General features: G+C 61.6%; 1 protein-coding gene across 1 annotated transcript in view; it reads right to left on the bottom strand.

Moving 5' to 3' along the window:
* PRDM16 (PR/SET domain 16) overlaps positions 1–13,794 on the bottom strand; it is a 198,067-nt gene that overhangs the window by 138,167 nt on the left and 46,106 nt on the right. Inside the window, exon 2 of the mRNA XM_044236972.1 lies at positions 12,072–12,122. Coding sequence (XP_044092907.1) covers positions 12,072–12,122 — 51 coding nt within the window. The remainder of the gene's footprint in view (positions 1–12,071; positions 12,123–13,794) is intronic.

Here is a 13,794-nt window from a genome sequence, read left to right as displayed (position 1 = left end):
GCAGTGCAGGGGCCCTTGCCGGGTGCGCACGCCTGAGGCCATGTCGTCCTGCCGGCAGGGCAGACAGGTCCCCCCGAGAGCGAGGTGGCAGCCGTGGGGCCAGGCGGGAGGCGCGGGGAGGCGAGAGCTCTCCTTGTAGGGCATCGTTGGTGGGGGGGCCTCCGAGGAGGGAGTGATGGGGAGGAGCCTGGGAAACCCGAGCGGGGAGGGCTTTGAGGGATATCACAGTGACACTTCAGGGGCCAAATGCTGATTATGAAGAATCCTGGGTGTTTAATAAGGTGGCCGGGATGCTGGACATTTGTTACACTAGTGGGAGGAGGGATGCGGGACAGCGCGCGGCACCGACACCGGCCGGGAGAGGAAATGGGCAGCAGCCCGGGGGGACGTCCCTGAATTAGCACCTGCTTCTGGGGAACATGCACTTCCCACTCTGGACAATCCCAAGGGTGAAAACGCCTCGCTGTCCGCCCCCACCCCCGGGCAGAGCCTCGTTTCAGAGTCTGGGTTTGGGGGCATTTCTGCAGGGGCCAAGGTTGCCGCTGCCTACACGACCTCGGGTGGGTGAGTACAGCCGTCTGAACCCCAGGGAAAGAGAACCTGTTCCCCGGGGCTGTCCGGAGTCAGCCAGTGCGCTCCAGATGTGGCCCACACCCGTCGCCTCGGCCGGCGCGGGAGGCAGCGGCGAGCGCGCGGAGGTGGCGTCTGCTTTGCCGTGTCCTGGCCGCAGCACGACCTGACGCCACACACAGAAAGACGCCACCGAAGCGCCCCAGGCCCGGGAGCTGTCCTACAAACCCGACACCGTCCCGTCTCTGAGGGCCTTGCCCCTCTTCCTGGGTGGGCGAGCGGGGACAGACACAGGCCTCCCCGCGGGCTGGTTCTCCCTCCCGGAGGACGGCACATGGGCAGACACGGGACAAAGGAGCCCCCTCCCCCCCCAGCTCTCCGTCCTTCCCGACCCAGGACAGCCCCCGCCAAGCCAGACCTTCCTGAAGGCTAATTCGATGTTTTTCTCTACCTCGCAGGTTCCCCTTTTCTCCTGCCTCTGCATTTCTCGTCCAAAACAGAAATACAAAGGGAGGAAATCTATTCAAAATTCCTCCTCCTCACTTTATTCCTGCTTCTCTCTGGGGTGCCCATGCTTCAGAATCTCTTCTGATGATTATCTGCCCTTTCGGGGCCTTGGTAAGCCAGAGCCTCGGGCGAGGGAGGCTCCGGAAGGGCCCGCCTGCCCGCGGCGGGCTGGACACCCTCACGTCTCCGCTGAACGGGCACCAGCTTGCCCGTCCCCGTCCCGCCCAGTGCGGGGGCTGGGGAAGAGCACTTTTATGATTATTTTTGTTTGTGTGTGAGTCGCTCCTTCCTCTCAGCTGATCCGTGATGAACACCACATCAGACCCTCTTTATGTGATAATTTTCCATCCCCGGCAACGCAAACATTTCTGCGGCTAATGCTCTGAGTCTTGGCCATTGCTCAGGAATAACAGAGGCAAGGTTCCAATAGAAAATAATAAGTCTTGCCTTTTATTACTTAATTTATCAACAGAGTAGTGGAGAAACATCTTGTTATCTGGGTAAGAAGAAACCGTTCGCCCACACGGCCTTGGCTGATGGAAGGGGGTGTCAGGCGGAATGATGAATCCCGTTAGCATACAGAGAGGCCGGGGCTGAAGCAGGGTGTTATTCAAAGAAGGAAATATTATTAAGTAAGAAAACGGTGCACTCACCCTGAATCTGTTAAATTAAGAATCCCACTCTTCCCGGCCAAAACCAATTTGTTATCCTCACAATCTGCCCCGTATATAACAGGGGATAAAAAGGAAAAATGGCCCAGAGAAATGACTGCTTCGAATCACCCACCTGCCGGGACACGGCCCAGCCAGCACGGCAAGGTGGGGTCACTTCCACCCGAAGTGGGCAGAGCAAACCACACGAGAGGCTCCTGGAAGCGTGCCCCACCACGAAGAGCCGTGTCTGATTTGGAACTGTGCAGGGCGGTGGCCCCCAGGGGCCAGGACCCTGAGAACATGGGCTGCCGAGGCCCCTCGGCACAGGTGACTGGGGTCTCGGGAGGACGGGGACGCGGGGAGAACAGAGACCTCGAGGAATTCCAGTTTGTGTCTCCAGCACCGGAGCAGACTCGGTGTCCATCACTGTGGGCACGTGTGTACGCGACAAGGTCAGACTGAAACCCAGAAGCCCAAAGAAACAGCTCACGGCTGAGTTTCTCCCGCAGGCCTCACGTGACTCGCAGGACGGCTCGGCCTATGGTAATTGCTGGATCTCCCGAACTTTCCGGCCGCAGCGTTGGAGGGCAGAGAGAGCTGTGGGCCAGTGGCTGCGGGGTCCAGAGAGGCCCACGGGCCGGCGGTTCATCCAACGACACGTGGTCCCAGAAGGCAGAGGCTCAGATGGGGGAACGGCCCGCACATGCGCAGGACGGGGGATCCTGACCACGGGGGCTTATGGCCCAGCAGACGGGAACGGTGCCCACGTCTGGCCGTCACCACCCACCACGGCGGTGGCGACCTTCACCATCTGGCGTTGCCATGGGCCAGGCCCGGGGTAAGCTCCTGGACGCCAGCGAATTTCCCAAGCAAAACACCCCGTGTGGGGTTCACTTGATGAAACGTGAGACGTCATGCCACAGCGAAGCATGATGTTCCCGCGTCCGCCGACTCCCGGGCAGCCTCCTCCCCCGCGCCCGCCCTTAGGCACATGGGACGCTTCACAGAAAACGTGTACGCGTGCAACTCGCCCCTTTCCCGAAACCTGTTCTTGAAAAACTAAGCATTTCAGTTTCCTAGGAAAGTGGGCATCCAGTCCGGCGTGCCCAGCTCCACGCCCCCGGCGTCCCCGTGACGGACGTCGTACGGTCGCGTGGTCATTTCTTACAACGGATGGGCCGGTTGTGACCGTCGGCAAGTAGCGCCCGTGAGGAACGTCAGGCTTTGTGGTGGGGCCCGGCTGTGCTTTCTGTGGGTCCGGATAAATGTCAGGGTCGTGTGGACGCTGCCGTGGGGCCTCACGGAACAGCTCTCGTGACCCCTGATCTCCCCGCCCACAGGCTTGCCCCCTCCCCCCACCCTGGGAACCACGAGTCTCTTCACCATCTCCGTGGTTTTGTCTTCTCCGGAACGTGGTGGAGCTGGGGTCACACAGAGCGCGGCCTTCTCAGATCTGCTCCTGTCCCTTGGTCCCACCGACTTATGGCTCTTCATGAGGCGGGACAGCGAAGCCCTCCATTCAGCAGGAGGTTGTCCAAATGCCTCTTTTGGGGCCCAGGGCTGGTCTGCGGTGGTTTACCCTCCGCCATCCTACGGGATCTCCTGAGTCCCTCCCAGCAAAGGGACCTGGGACAACCCCGAAGGCGGCCGGACACCGCTTTCCCCTGGTGGCTCCAGATCATGGATCAGAGCCCTTCCGGGGAGGGGTCGCCCCTCAGTGCCGTGTGCGTCCAAGAGGCCCCAGAAGCCGGGGAGGCAGGGGACTGTACCAGTGAGGCGTGCCCATCTTTTCCTGTGTGTTCGCCTCGTTCTCTCTCTGCACACCTGAAGGGACTCTGCCCATGTTAGCTGGCACCAGGGAACTGGTCATGGGTCAGCTCCGGTGCCACCTCCTCCAGGAAGCCCACCATAGCACAATGCACTGGGGTCCCTCCTCCGTGCCCTCTGCCGCGGGCCCACGCCCCCGCCAGGACGGGCTCCTCCTCCCGCCCCGTGCTGCGGGCTGTGACGGTGCCCCCCCCCTTCGGCCGTCGCCGTGACAGCCGCACGCCCCACACAGCCCATGGTCTAAGAACGCCGACCGACGTGAGCAAACCACGCCAGCCACGCCCAGCCTGCGCCGGCTACCGTCACGCGTGTACGTGAGAACCGGGGAGGACTGCCTTGAGCCCCCGAGTTTGGGGACAGTTTGTCACATCATTGCGGCAAGAGCCCCGTGACCCGCCTCCTTGCAGGGTGCGCTGCCCGCCCTGCGTCTGCTCCCCCTGGGCTCGGCCGCAGCCGCAGCCTCGCGCCGCCTGGACTCTGACGGGCGCGGGCTCTGGGAGCAGAGCAGAGGACTGCTCAGGGCACGGGCTGGACACGGTCCCCGGGGTGCTCGCTCCAGGGTCTCGTGGACGGACACTGGAAACGGGCCTCTCCATTGACTCGTGTGGCCCGGTCAAGTGACTTACGCTCCCTGTGCCTTCGTTTCCTACTCAGTAAAGTGGGGACGAGAACCCCTGTCTGGGGTGACAGCGGGCAAGCGAGCCGACGGGCATCGGGCAGCTGGTTAACGGTGACTGACGGCGACAGAGGACCCCCTCACTGGGACAAGGTCAGCCCCGACCTGCCTGCTCTCCTTCCCTCTCACCCTCCCCCGCCCTGTGCCCTCCCCCAGGGCTCAGCGCACGGTCAGCCCCACAGCAGCACAAGCCTCGAAGCTGCTCTGGGAGGCAGGGGGGAGGCCGGAGGTTCTGTGGAGGCTGGCGTGGCCCCCGCCGAGCACCACGCCCACGCCAACACAGGAAGCCAGGCCTGTCACTCGGAGAAGACGGTGAACCCGCTAGCCAGGACGCCGGGGGTCCATCCCCTCTACACGGCCGGTGCAGACGCCCACTTGCTTGGATGGCAGGTGGCCTCGCCGGTGGGGTGCATGGGACACAACCTCCCCTGGCTTCCACCCCCGGGCAGGCCACAGAGACCCCCCCAACTCATGGGCCCTGTCGTCCTGTATCAGGTCGAGAGGCTTCCCCAAGGCCTCCCACAGGCCTGTGCCTGGAAGGGAGGGGGTCATCCGGGCTCTGCGAGGGACACCCACGTCGCCTGGCCCCGCGACCTCCCAGCAAACGGCATCTGAGGGGACTCGGGAGCCAGGCCTCCCTCAGGCCTGGGGTGTTCGGCGCGCGAGAGAAGGGGCCGGACGGAGAGAGGGGTCGCCAGTGCTCACGGCATCTCTCGCAACTTTTGCCCTGGGAGGGACGGCCACCCGGGTATCTGTGTGGAAAACCAGAAGTCTGCCTCGCACCCAGAGTGGTCACCCGAAGGGACAGGGCAGGGCTTCTCCTCGACGGCAGCCGCCCCACGCAGGTGACGCCGGCTTCGCGGAGGGTGTGTCTGTGCGTTTAAAGCAGAAGACGCCACGCAGGCCTTCAAGAGGATACATTTTTCTCTCCCAACAGTGAGGCACAATTTAATTAACTCACTTCTGCACCCACCTGAAGATTACGGAGTTTATCGACTCCGCCATCTGCCTCCCATAAAGCCGTAATGTAGATAATAAATCCGCTTCATTACCCGGCGCGAGAGGCGTCCTGCTCCAGACGGTCGGCCCAGCACCCCTCCCCGGAGCACCGCCTCGGACGCCCCGAGCTTCTGTGCGGTCTCCTGGAGGACCCTGACACGGACGCCCCCCGGCCTCTGCGCTCTGACCCGCTGCAGCTGTCCCCGGAGGCCCCCGACACTCTCTGTCCATGGCCAGCGTCCTTCAGGGCTCCCCCTGCCCCCCGTCCCCACTCAGACCACAGAAGCCGCACCCCCAGCCTCCACGGAGCAGGACCCAGTGCCCAGAGCTGTGCCCAGAGCTGTGCCCGACCGCCGTCTTGTTATCCAGCTGGACGCCTAGGGCCAGGTTGGGCGCTGGAGACGGACTGTCTCTCCAGCTTGCAGACAAGAAGCCGGAAATGCAGGAGGCCAAGCTCAAGGACAAGAGGCAGGTTTAGAGGGTTGGGGTGGGCTGGGAGTGGCCCTGAACCTGCCCAGCCTCCCCGGGTCTCCCGCCAAAAGAGAGGTTCATTTGTTTACCTTCCGGGGGAAGGCGTATTTCCCATTTCTGAGTCTGTCCTGTGAAACTGATTAAGTTTGGGCACAAAGTGTCAGCTGGTGGCTGGAGGGGAGGGCCTGGCCCCAGAAAGGGTCCCAAGTCACCTGCTCTCTCAGCCCTGCCCACGGCTGCTGGTGGACCCCGAAGGGGGCTTCTGCTGTCCCTCCTCCGGGACCCCAAGCCGCAGCCCAGCAGCCTTTCAGAGGCTGATTCTCAGGTGTTCGGAGAGAGAAAGAAAAGCCTGCTCTTTGCTTTCTCAGGTGCAAAAGAGGGACGAAACTAAACTGTCTCCCTGCCCCCTGGGTGTGGCTCTCGGGCTCGGGCCGTTCTGGGAGAGCAGCGTGCCCTCCACGGCCCTTTGGGGGCCACTGCCCCCCCACACACCTGGGCCCAGGTCTTCCTGACCCACAGCTCCCCCCCCCCAGGGCCTTCCCAACCCACAGCCCCCCACCCCCAGGGCGGGCAGGTGACAAACCCCGCACCTCACCTGGGGAATCTGAGCCTTTCAGCTGGTTTTGGGGACCCTCAGGATGGGGCAGGGAAAATGGAATCAACTCAGTCTAAGGGCCTGAAACTGCAAAAAGGTGAGGTTTCTAACGTCCTTCCCCCCGGCCGGCAGCTGCCCCAAAGCTCACCACAGCCGCCACTGTGGACCCATTAATCACCCTTATCACAGCGGGAAGGGGCCCCTGCCCGCCACCCCCCCTCCAGGGACAAGTTCAGGTGCTTCAAGGTGGCCAGAGGTCAGAGTCCACCCTCGAGCTTGCAGAGCCTTTCTGTCCGCGGGGAACTGAGCCACCGAAATCACACCTAAGCCGCCTCCTCAGATAAGCGTGGCGGTTGTGCAATCAGAGACCTCCGGGAGGGGCAGGAAGGGAGGCCGGAAGCCGGACTCGAGGAGGCCCGGCTGGTGGTGGCCTCGAGACCCGGGTGAGGCCTGCACCTCCTCGGGAAGGGGAGCGCGGAGGCGGTGCTCTCTGGCATTCTGGTCGCGGCCCCCTACACCTCTCCGCTTTGCAGCCTTTGATTCAGCAAAATCAGGGATGCAAACTTCTTAGGAGTACTTAGTTTCCATGGCAACCGAAGCTGACCTCAACATTATTGTTCTCAAGAGGCACTGACTTTACTATATGTTCATTCACTGAATTAATGGACTCCTGGCTCTTTTATCAGCAGCCCCCGAACAAAGGAGAGGGAGACGAGCCGTCAGAGGGCTTTCAGCCAGTGCCCAGCCTTTTGTCCGGGCTGACTGCGTCCGAGCAAGTCTATTCAGCCCCAGATTATCAAAACCAACTCAGGGCTGTCTCCGTGGCAGCTAAACACACTTTGATTTCATAAAGACATAACCGATCCCACATGCAAATTATTAATTGTGGTTGCAGGATTCTGAGTGCTGGGGTCTCCCATGTGATTGGGGGGGGTTAGACGGCGTCTTTGCAGGTAAAATGCGGGTGAGTTACGGGGTGCTGGTGGCTCCCGAGGGTTGCTGGCTGGGAGCAGAAGAGGAAAAAGGAAAGGACTGCTAAGGCCATCCTCGCTGGCTCAGGCAAGGCGTGAGAAGGACCAAGCAAGGCTTCCCGCCGACGGAGACCAGGGGCACCCCACCTGCGCCCACCAGCACTTTTTGTGGGGGGGCTTCTGCATTTTCAGACCTCCCCTTCTCAAGAGGTGCAGAGCCGCATCCCTTGTCTCTCCACCACCCTCCCCGGAGCCCCCAGACACCTCCAGAGCATGCCAGAGCCGCAAACCCCAGGACGTAGCAGCCCATGCATGGCAGGGCCTGGCTCTGGGGCTCTGGGCAGAGTTTCCATGGCCCAGCAGCAGCACGCTTACACCTTGGGGCGTGCGAGCACAAAACACACTTAGCAGCTGCCTGTGGTCTCCACTCCTGCCTTCTTGTCACTGGAAGAGCTGTCTTCCTGGACTCCCTGGCCGGAGCCCAGCCCCCAGCCTCCCCACCTCCCAGGAGGGATCCCGGAGAGCAGAGGCATCTCCCGGAGGGGGTGAGGGGTGGGCAGGCCATGAAGCACACGCACACAACAGCCAGCGGTGCAGACTGCGGTCCTAACATCCAAATAATCATTTCACAAATTATAATAATTATCAATCAATCACCCTGTGTGGACAGGGCCAGCCTGGGCTATCAGATGGCTTTTATGACCTGTAGCGTTTTGCACGTAATGATGGGAGGGAGATTTATGGAGCCATTGCGCCCCCTCTTCCAGCACCGGACTTCATTAGCTTTCTTTCCTCTGGACCCCGGCTCCCCACGCACCCCTCGCGCACTCCGCGCCGCCCGCCCCCCGCCCCCCAGAGCGCCGGCTGGGGGGCACCTTTCTTCTTCCGGTCCTGGCCCTACCGATGCGAATTCCTGATTTTTGGCCGGCTGGGGGCAGACAGAGGAGGGGAGGAGAAGGAAAAATAAAAATAAAAAAAAGAAAAGGTCACTTCCTTTTGTTTGCCTTTCCCCCCAGTTGTACCGTATTAACACGTCCTTCCTTCTCGCGATGGTCAAAGAAAACAAGATAAAGTGGGACAAAGGGAAGGCGGCCGGGGCTAGCGTGTCCCCTTTTCATATCACCAGAGATTAAATCAAAATTCTTTTAGCTGATACCATCTCCCCGGGTGGACTACACTCTTGTTAACGGATAAATTCAAGCCCTCCAGAAAGTCAAAGAATAAATTTAAGCCTTTTGCCAAATGTCTATCCTATCGGATTTTGATAAGACGGCCATTGAGCCTTAATAATGTCTTCCATCCATTTTCAGCGGGCCCTTAACACGGCTCTTTATTCGTCCCCAAAGCCTCTTCGCTGGGTCTTTTTATTACAGGCCCCCGCGGGCTCTCCAGGGAGCCGGGCGACCCGAGTGATGGATGGACAACTCGCTAGATTATCTCCCGCAGATGTTTGCTCTGCGGGAGCCCCGGGCTTTCCCTCTAAGTAAACAGGCGAAATAGAGTCCACTGGAGGGAACAGTCCCAGAGGTCCAGGCGCCCGAGGCCGGGAGAGGCGATGCAGCAGGACCGGGAAGCCGCAGTCCCAGCGACTTCGTGGGCAGCGCGGGCTCCGCGCCCAGGGCGCACACCGGGGCGGGCGCAGGAGGGGAGGCGGCGGCGAGCGCGGCCCGAGTCTCATCAGCACCAAAGCGGGGCTGCGGCCTGGCCTGGCGCGCGGGGCAAGAAGGCGGACGCCGGGGATGGAGAGGGCCGCGGGGCCGCGGGAGGAAGTCAGGGCCTGCGCGATGCGGGATGGGGATGCGGGCGACCCCTCCGAGGGGCACCGCTATGGCTGTGGCAGCGAGGGGGTCCCGGGACCCGAGGGGCGGGGCGAGCCTGGCTCGGCTCACAGACCGCGGCGGCCGCTGTCACTCACACGGGAGCCCCGCCCTGCACCGCGGCGCAGTAACCCCAGGTACGAATCCCGCCTCCGCGGGAGTGTGGGCAAGCCCTGCCTCCCTGGGTCTGAGCTCCTGTGCAAACCGGGGCACAGGGATTCCAGGGCGGGTCCAGCAGCCTAGCTCTCCAATGCTCAGAATTTACAGCCGGGGTGCCCCACAAAATATCTGGTTTTCTGTCCCTGCGTCCAACCACTGGCTGCGTCAGTCACCATCCGTGAGGAATCACCATCACCCTGGGAAGGGGATACTGGAGCTGGAGATGTTCGCGGACCTACCCAAGTCCCCCCGCCTCCCGCCCACAGTGTTCTAAGGCTCCCAAACGTGTGGGGGAGGAGAGGCCACGTCCAACCAGACGTAAAACTCCCAAACCACAAAAGTCATAAATGGGGTCTAGCTCCTCTTGCCAAGGAATTGACTCCGCGTGTCCTTAAAACAGTGCCGAGGCACGTGTGGTCCTCGCCCGAAACAACGCGTGTGCCCGTAGATGTGCACAGCTCTGAGGACCGCCGTGGTCCGTGAGGCGAGACCCGCTTCTCGGAGGGAAGGTAAAGGGACAGGTACTCATTTTCCAGCCTCAGTGCTTGAACCCATTCGGCTTTGCGCTTTCATTCCCGTCTCCCTCCCTTTCTCCCTCCCGGATGGTCTGGGCGTGGAACCAACCCAGATGGGTCCAGAGCGAAGCCCCAGGGTCAGGTTTTGACCCTCCCACCAGCCTGACCTGGGCACCCGTCCCGTCACACTTGAATGGCCCAAATGTTGACAGTGTCCAAGTTCAGCCTGAGGCCAGAAAAATCCCCGATTGCAGGGGACAACGGATGTTGTGAGGCGGCTCCTTCATGTGGGGAAGGGTGTGTGTGGGGAGCTGGGCAGAGCCCCCTTCCCGGCAGCAGCCTCCCCCTTGCAGCAGGGACCTGCGGAGTGATAGGAGGCAGAGGGGCTGGGCAGGGAGTCAGGAGGCCTCGTTCCAAACGGACAGCCACCAGGGTCCCCTTTGCTCTGGTGCCCGTGCCCCCTGCATGTCCGGCTGCTGTGAGCGTCAGGTCAGTTGGGATTCTGGGCACAGAGGGCACCTCAGAGCCCTCCGCCGGGCCTTCCAAGGGGGTGGAGGGGGTGTTCGAGGGGGTGCCTGGGCCAGGCAGTGTGACCGGCGCTGTGTGCGTGGCACCTTCCGCCCGTCCCCGAGCAGCTCTCAGGAAAGCCCTCCAACCAGGTCAGCCCGGGCCCGATGGGCTGATGGTCTAGGAAAGGAAAAGCCGTGGTGCTCCAGGAGCAGAGGGGCCGTGCCGGCGGGGGTTCTCCCGGGGAAAATCGTGTCCTGGCTCAGAAGCATCCAGCCCTGGCCTCCTCACCATCTTCACATTTAGACTTGACCTTTTGGCCTTCTGCCTTGACCCTGGTGCGCACACCGGACAGGCAACCGCCCATCCCCCATGAATGCGTCCCCTCTAAGCTCCCGCCAGTCCACCCCACTGCCGGGGCAAGCCCCATGTGCCACCTGCTGCTTGCCAGTGGTGAGAGAAGAGGGTTTCGTGTTCTCTCTGGAGGTCAAGACCCTGGACCCAACTGCAGGGCTTTTTTCGGGGAAGAGGAAAGACTTCAGCTCTTTGAAACACAGGAAAGCTCTTTACAATCCTTGGCTTTCCTTTCACCTTTTAGGGAAATCTGAGCTTGTTCCCAGAGGCAGAAAGAGGGAAAGGGGGCTGTTGGGAGGGATGTCGTGTTTTAAGGAAGACAGACCTCAGGCCACCCTCTGGACGGACACAGACCCTGGGTTATAGGCGAGAATCGGCTACAAGATCACCCCTGCCAGAGCTCCTTCGGGAAGTCACTGCATGGTCAGAAAATGCGTCCCTTCACAGGGTTTTCTGCAAAATCAGTATTTGTGGGGTTGGACCTGGTGAGAAGGGTCAGGTCTCCCCCACCCCCTTATGGAAGCTGTGCCCAGAGTCCTCAGCTCAGACCATCAAGCCGGGCACGGGGACACCTGGGACATTGGGCGTCCCTTTGCGACGCACCTCGGGCTCCCCCCAGCAGAGGCCGACCGTCCCTGTAAACACACGTCCCGCAAAGCAGACGGTGGGACCACCCCAGGCCTGGGCACCCTCGGCGGGCCCACTCCCCGCCTCTCCCGGGTGGCGTTTTGAGGGCAGCGTGACGAGAGAGACTGCTGTCCTCATTCTACCGGAACACGCAGAAGTGTGGGTTGGCTACCGTGCTGGGTGTGAGTGCGTGTGTCCTGTGTTTGCGTGTGTGCAGGGGTGACCCAGACTGGGTGGGCCCTGAGCCCTGACTGATGAATGGCTTCTGGGTTTCTTGGTGTTTTTCTGGGCCAGTTTACTCTCTGCGTCTTGCCGAGCTAACATCTACCACCCGCGGAACCGCCATCAGCCCCCGAGAGGGCAGGAGACGCTCCCCTCCGTGGACGCCTTTCCTTTCACCTGATGGGCTGCTTTCCCACGCCCCGCCCGGGCGCTCTTTGGAGGCTGCGGACAGCACAGGCTTTGTGCGATTCGCAGCCGACTGTGGTCTTTCCCCGTCTGTTTTCTTCTCACTGAGCATCCAGTGGAGATGGTCACACCAACGTGACCCGTGTTTATTTACTTCTCCTGCGTCTGCGCGGCCTGAGCATTCCCACGGGGGCGGCTCTCCTGGTTCTCGGGAGCCGGGGCCCCGCTGCCTGCCCGCACCGTGCAGACCACAACCGTCCTACCGTCCCCGGAACCCCTGTCCCGCGCTCGCCTTCCGACACACGACGCATCGCCCACAAGCGGCAGGTGGCCCCGCGGACCCCGCTGCGCGCACACTAGCTGGGGGTCGCCCGCGGGCCACGGCGAGGGAGAGGCGTGGAACCCGCTCTCCTACCTTTTGGATGCAGCCCTCCTGGGACGACACCTCCGCATCCGCCAACATGTGCTGAAAAACAAGTTAGAGAGCGGATGTTAGTGCTGGGGGACCAGGATGCCGTCCTCAAGCTGCCGCCAGCGGCAGGCCATGGGGATAGATCCTAAGTTCTCAGAAATGACAAGGCAAGACCTCGTGGCTTCCCTGTAATATGGAAGACGGTGCTTGCTGGGAAGTCGCGTCCCTTACCCCAACGGTGTTTCCTTGTTTGCTGAGAACACCGAGGACCCCCTCCCCACCCGCCCCTCGGATGTCGGCTCCCAGGGAAGGCAGCTGGCTCCTTGTAGGGAAGGAGCCTCTCTGGGAAGCTCCCCCTGGTCCTTAAGGGAAGACACACATGGTACCAACCACCGTTGAAGGGGTCAGGAAAGCATTCCGAGACGCACAATGGTCTGTCCCTGTGCCCTCTGACCCCGCCTGACCCACGCATAGGGTCAGCGGGAAGGTGCGGGGCACCCTATGGCCCTCGTGGGGCTTGCAGGCTACCTGGGGAGGCAGAGCCTGGCTGAGTGGCCCGATCCGCCTCCCGGGGGGCCAGGGTGGAGGAGGCGACAGGGCAGATGGCGGAGGCGGGGGTCGGGGCTGCGATGGGACGCCATCTCCCTGCCAATGCCCTTCCCGCGGATGGGGGTGTCAGGCAGCGCATTAATGGGCCCTTGATCCCAGACCCCTGGGAAGTGGATGTGGTTTTGGGAGGAAGCTTCTCAGTGGAGATCAGGCAAAGGCAGGACACATCAGGACTCGGAAGCCCCCTCGGGGGGGCGGTGAGCCGTTCCTCCAGCATAGGCCGCAGGCAGCACCGGGAGCTCTGGCCTTCCCTCTGCCGCTGCTGCAGGCTCAGGTCAGTTGGCAGAGAAAGTACTAGCCGTTCTGGGTCTCCCTTCCACCGACAGTTCTGATGTGGAGCTTTTCTTGGCTCGGCTTGGAGAGCCGTATACCTGCCTGGCGTCTCCTCCTGAAACCACCGAGCTCCACTCCAGGGGACGGCATTTCAGGGACGGGTCCCAGAGTGCTTTCGAAGCTAGGCAAACCGACAAATTAGCTGTATAAATGCGCTTTTCCCTCTTCTGGATCACAAACACGGGCACGGATGCGTCTATAAATCGTAACATCCTTTCCATAAGAACAGAAACTGAGAGTGAGACTAATATTTGAAAACCCACACAAGAAATGGTGTCAAACCCAGAGGTTTTATTTACCATCCCCTTAAAATTACACCACCACTCTCCCTGACTACGATCCGGGAGCGCAGCGCGCCCACGGTGCCCACGCAGGCCGGGTGAGGGGCTCAGCTGTAATAACAGTAAGTCATATTTTTAAATGCTGAGAATTCTAAGAAGTTGGGGGTTTTATGTTTCTTTTAATAGATTCTGAAATTGTGGTTTGGAAGGTTACAGGCGCACAGGGAGCGAGTCGGAGAAGGTGAGCACCACGGAGGCTGGCGAGGCCCCTGGGGCGTCCGCAAGGGGCCAGGTCGCTAGGTGCCGGCCCGGGGGCTGTGGTGGATGGGCTCGTGGGAGGTCGGCCCTGGACGCTGGGGGCCGAGTCTGGCCAACAAGCGGGGCCTGCGTTTCTACTCTTCAGGGCGTCTGTTCTGTATTCAAATTCTGACCCAGGAAGGCTGGTTGGTGGCTCCGTCACCTGGGAAAGGGGAAGAGAGAGGAAGCGACTGCCCGAAACTCAG

This window comes from Neovison vison, chromosome 2 (genome assembly GCF_020171115.1).
Source record: "Neovison vison isolate M4711 chromosome 2, ASM_NN_V1, whole genome shotgun sequence".
NCBI lineage: Eukaryota > Metazoa > Chordata > Mammalia > Carnivora > Mustelidae > Neogale > Neogale vison.
The sequence above is the reverse complement of the archived record's forward strand: the minus strand, read 5'-3'. Positions and strand labels throughout refer to the sequence as shown.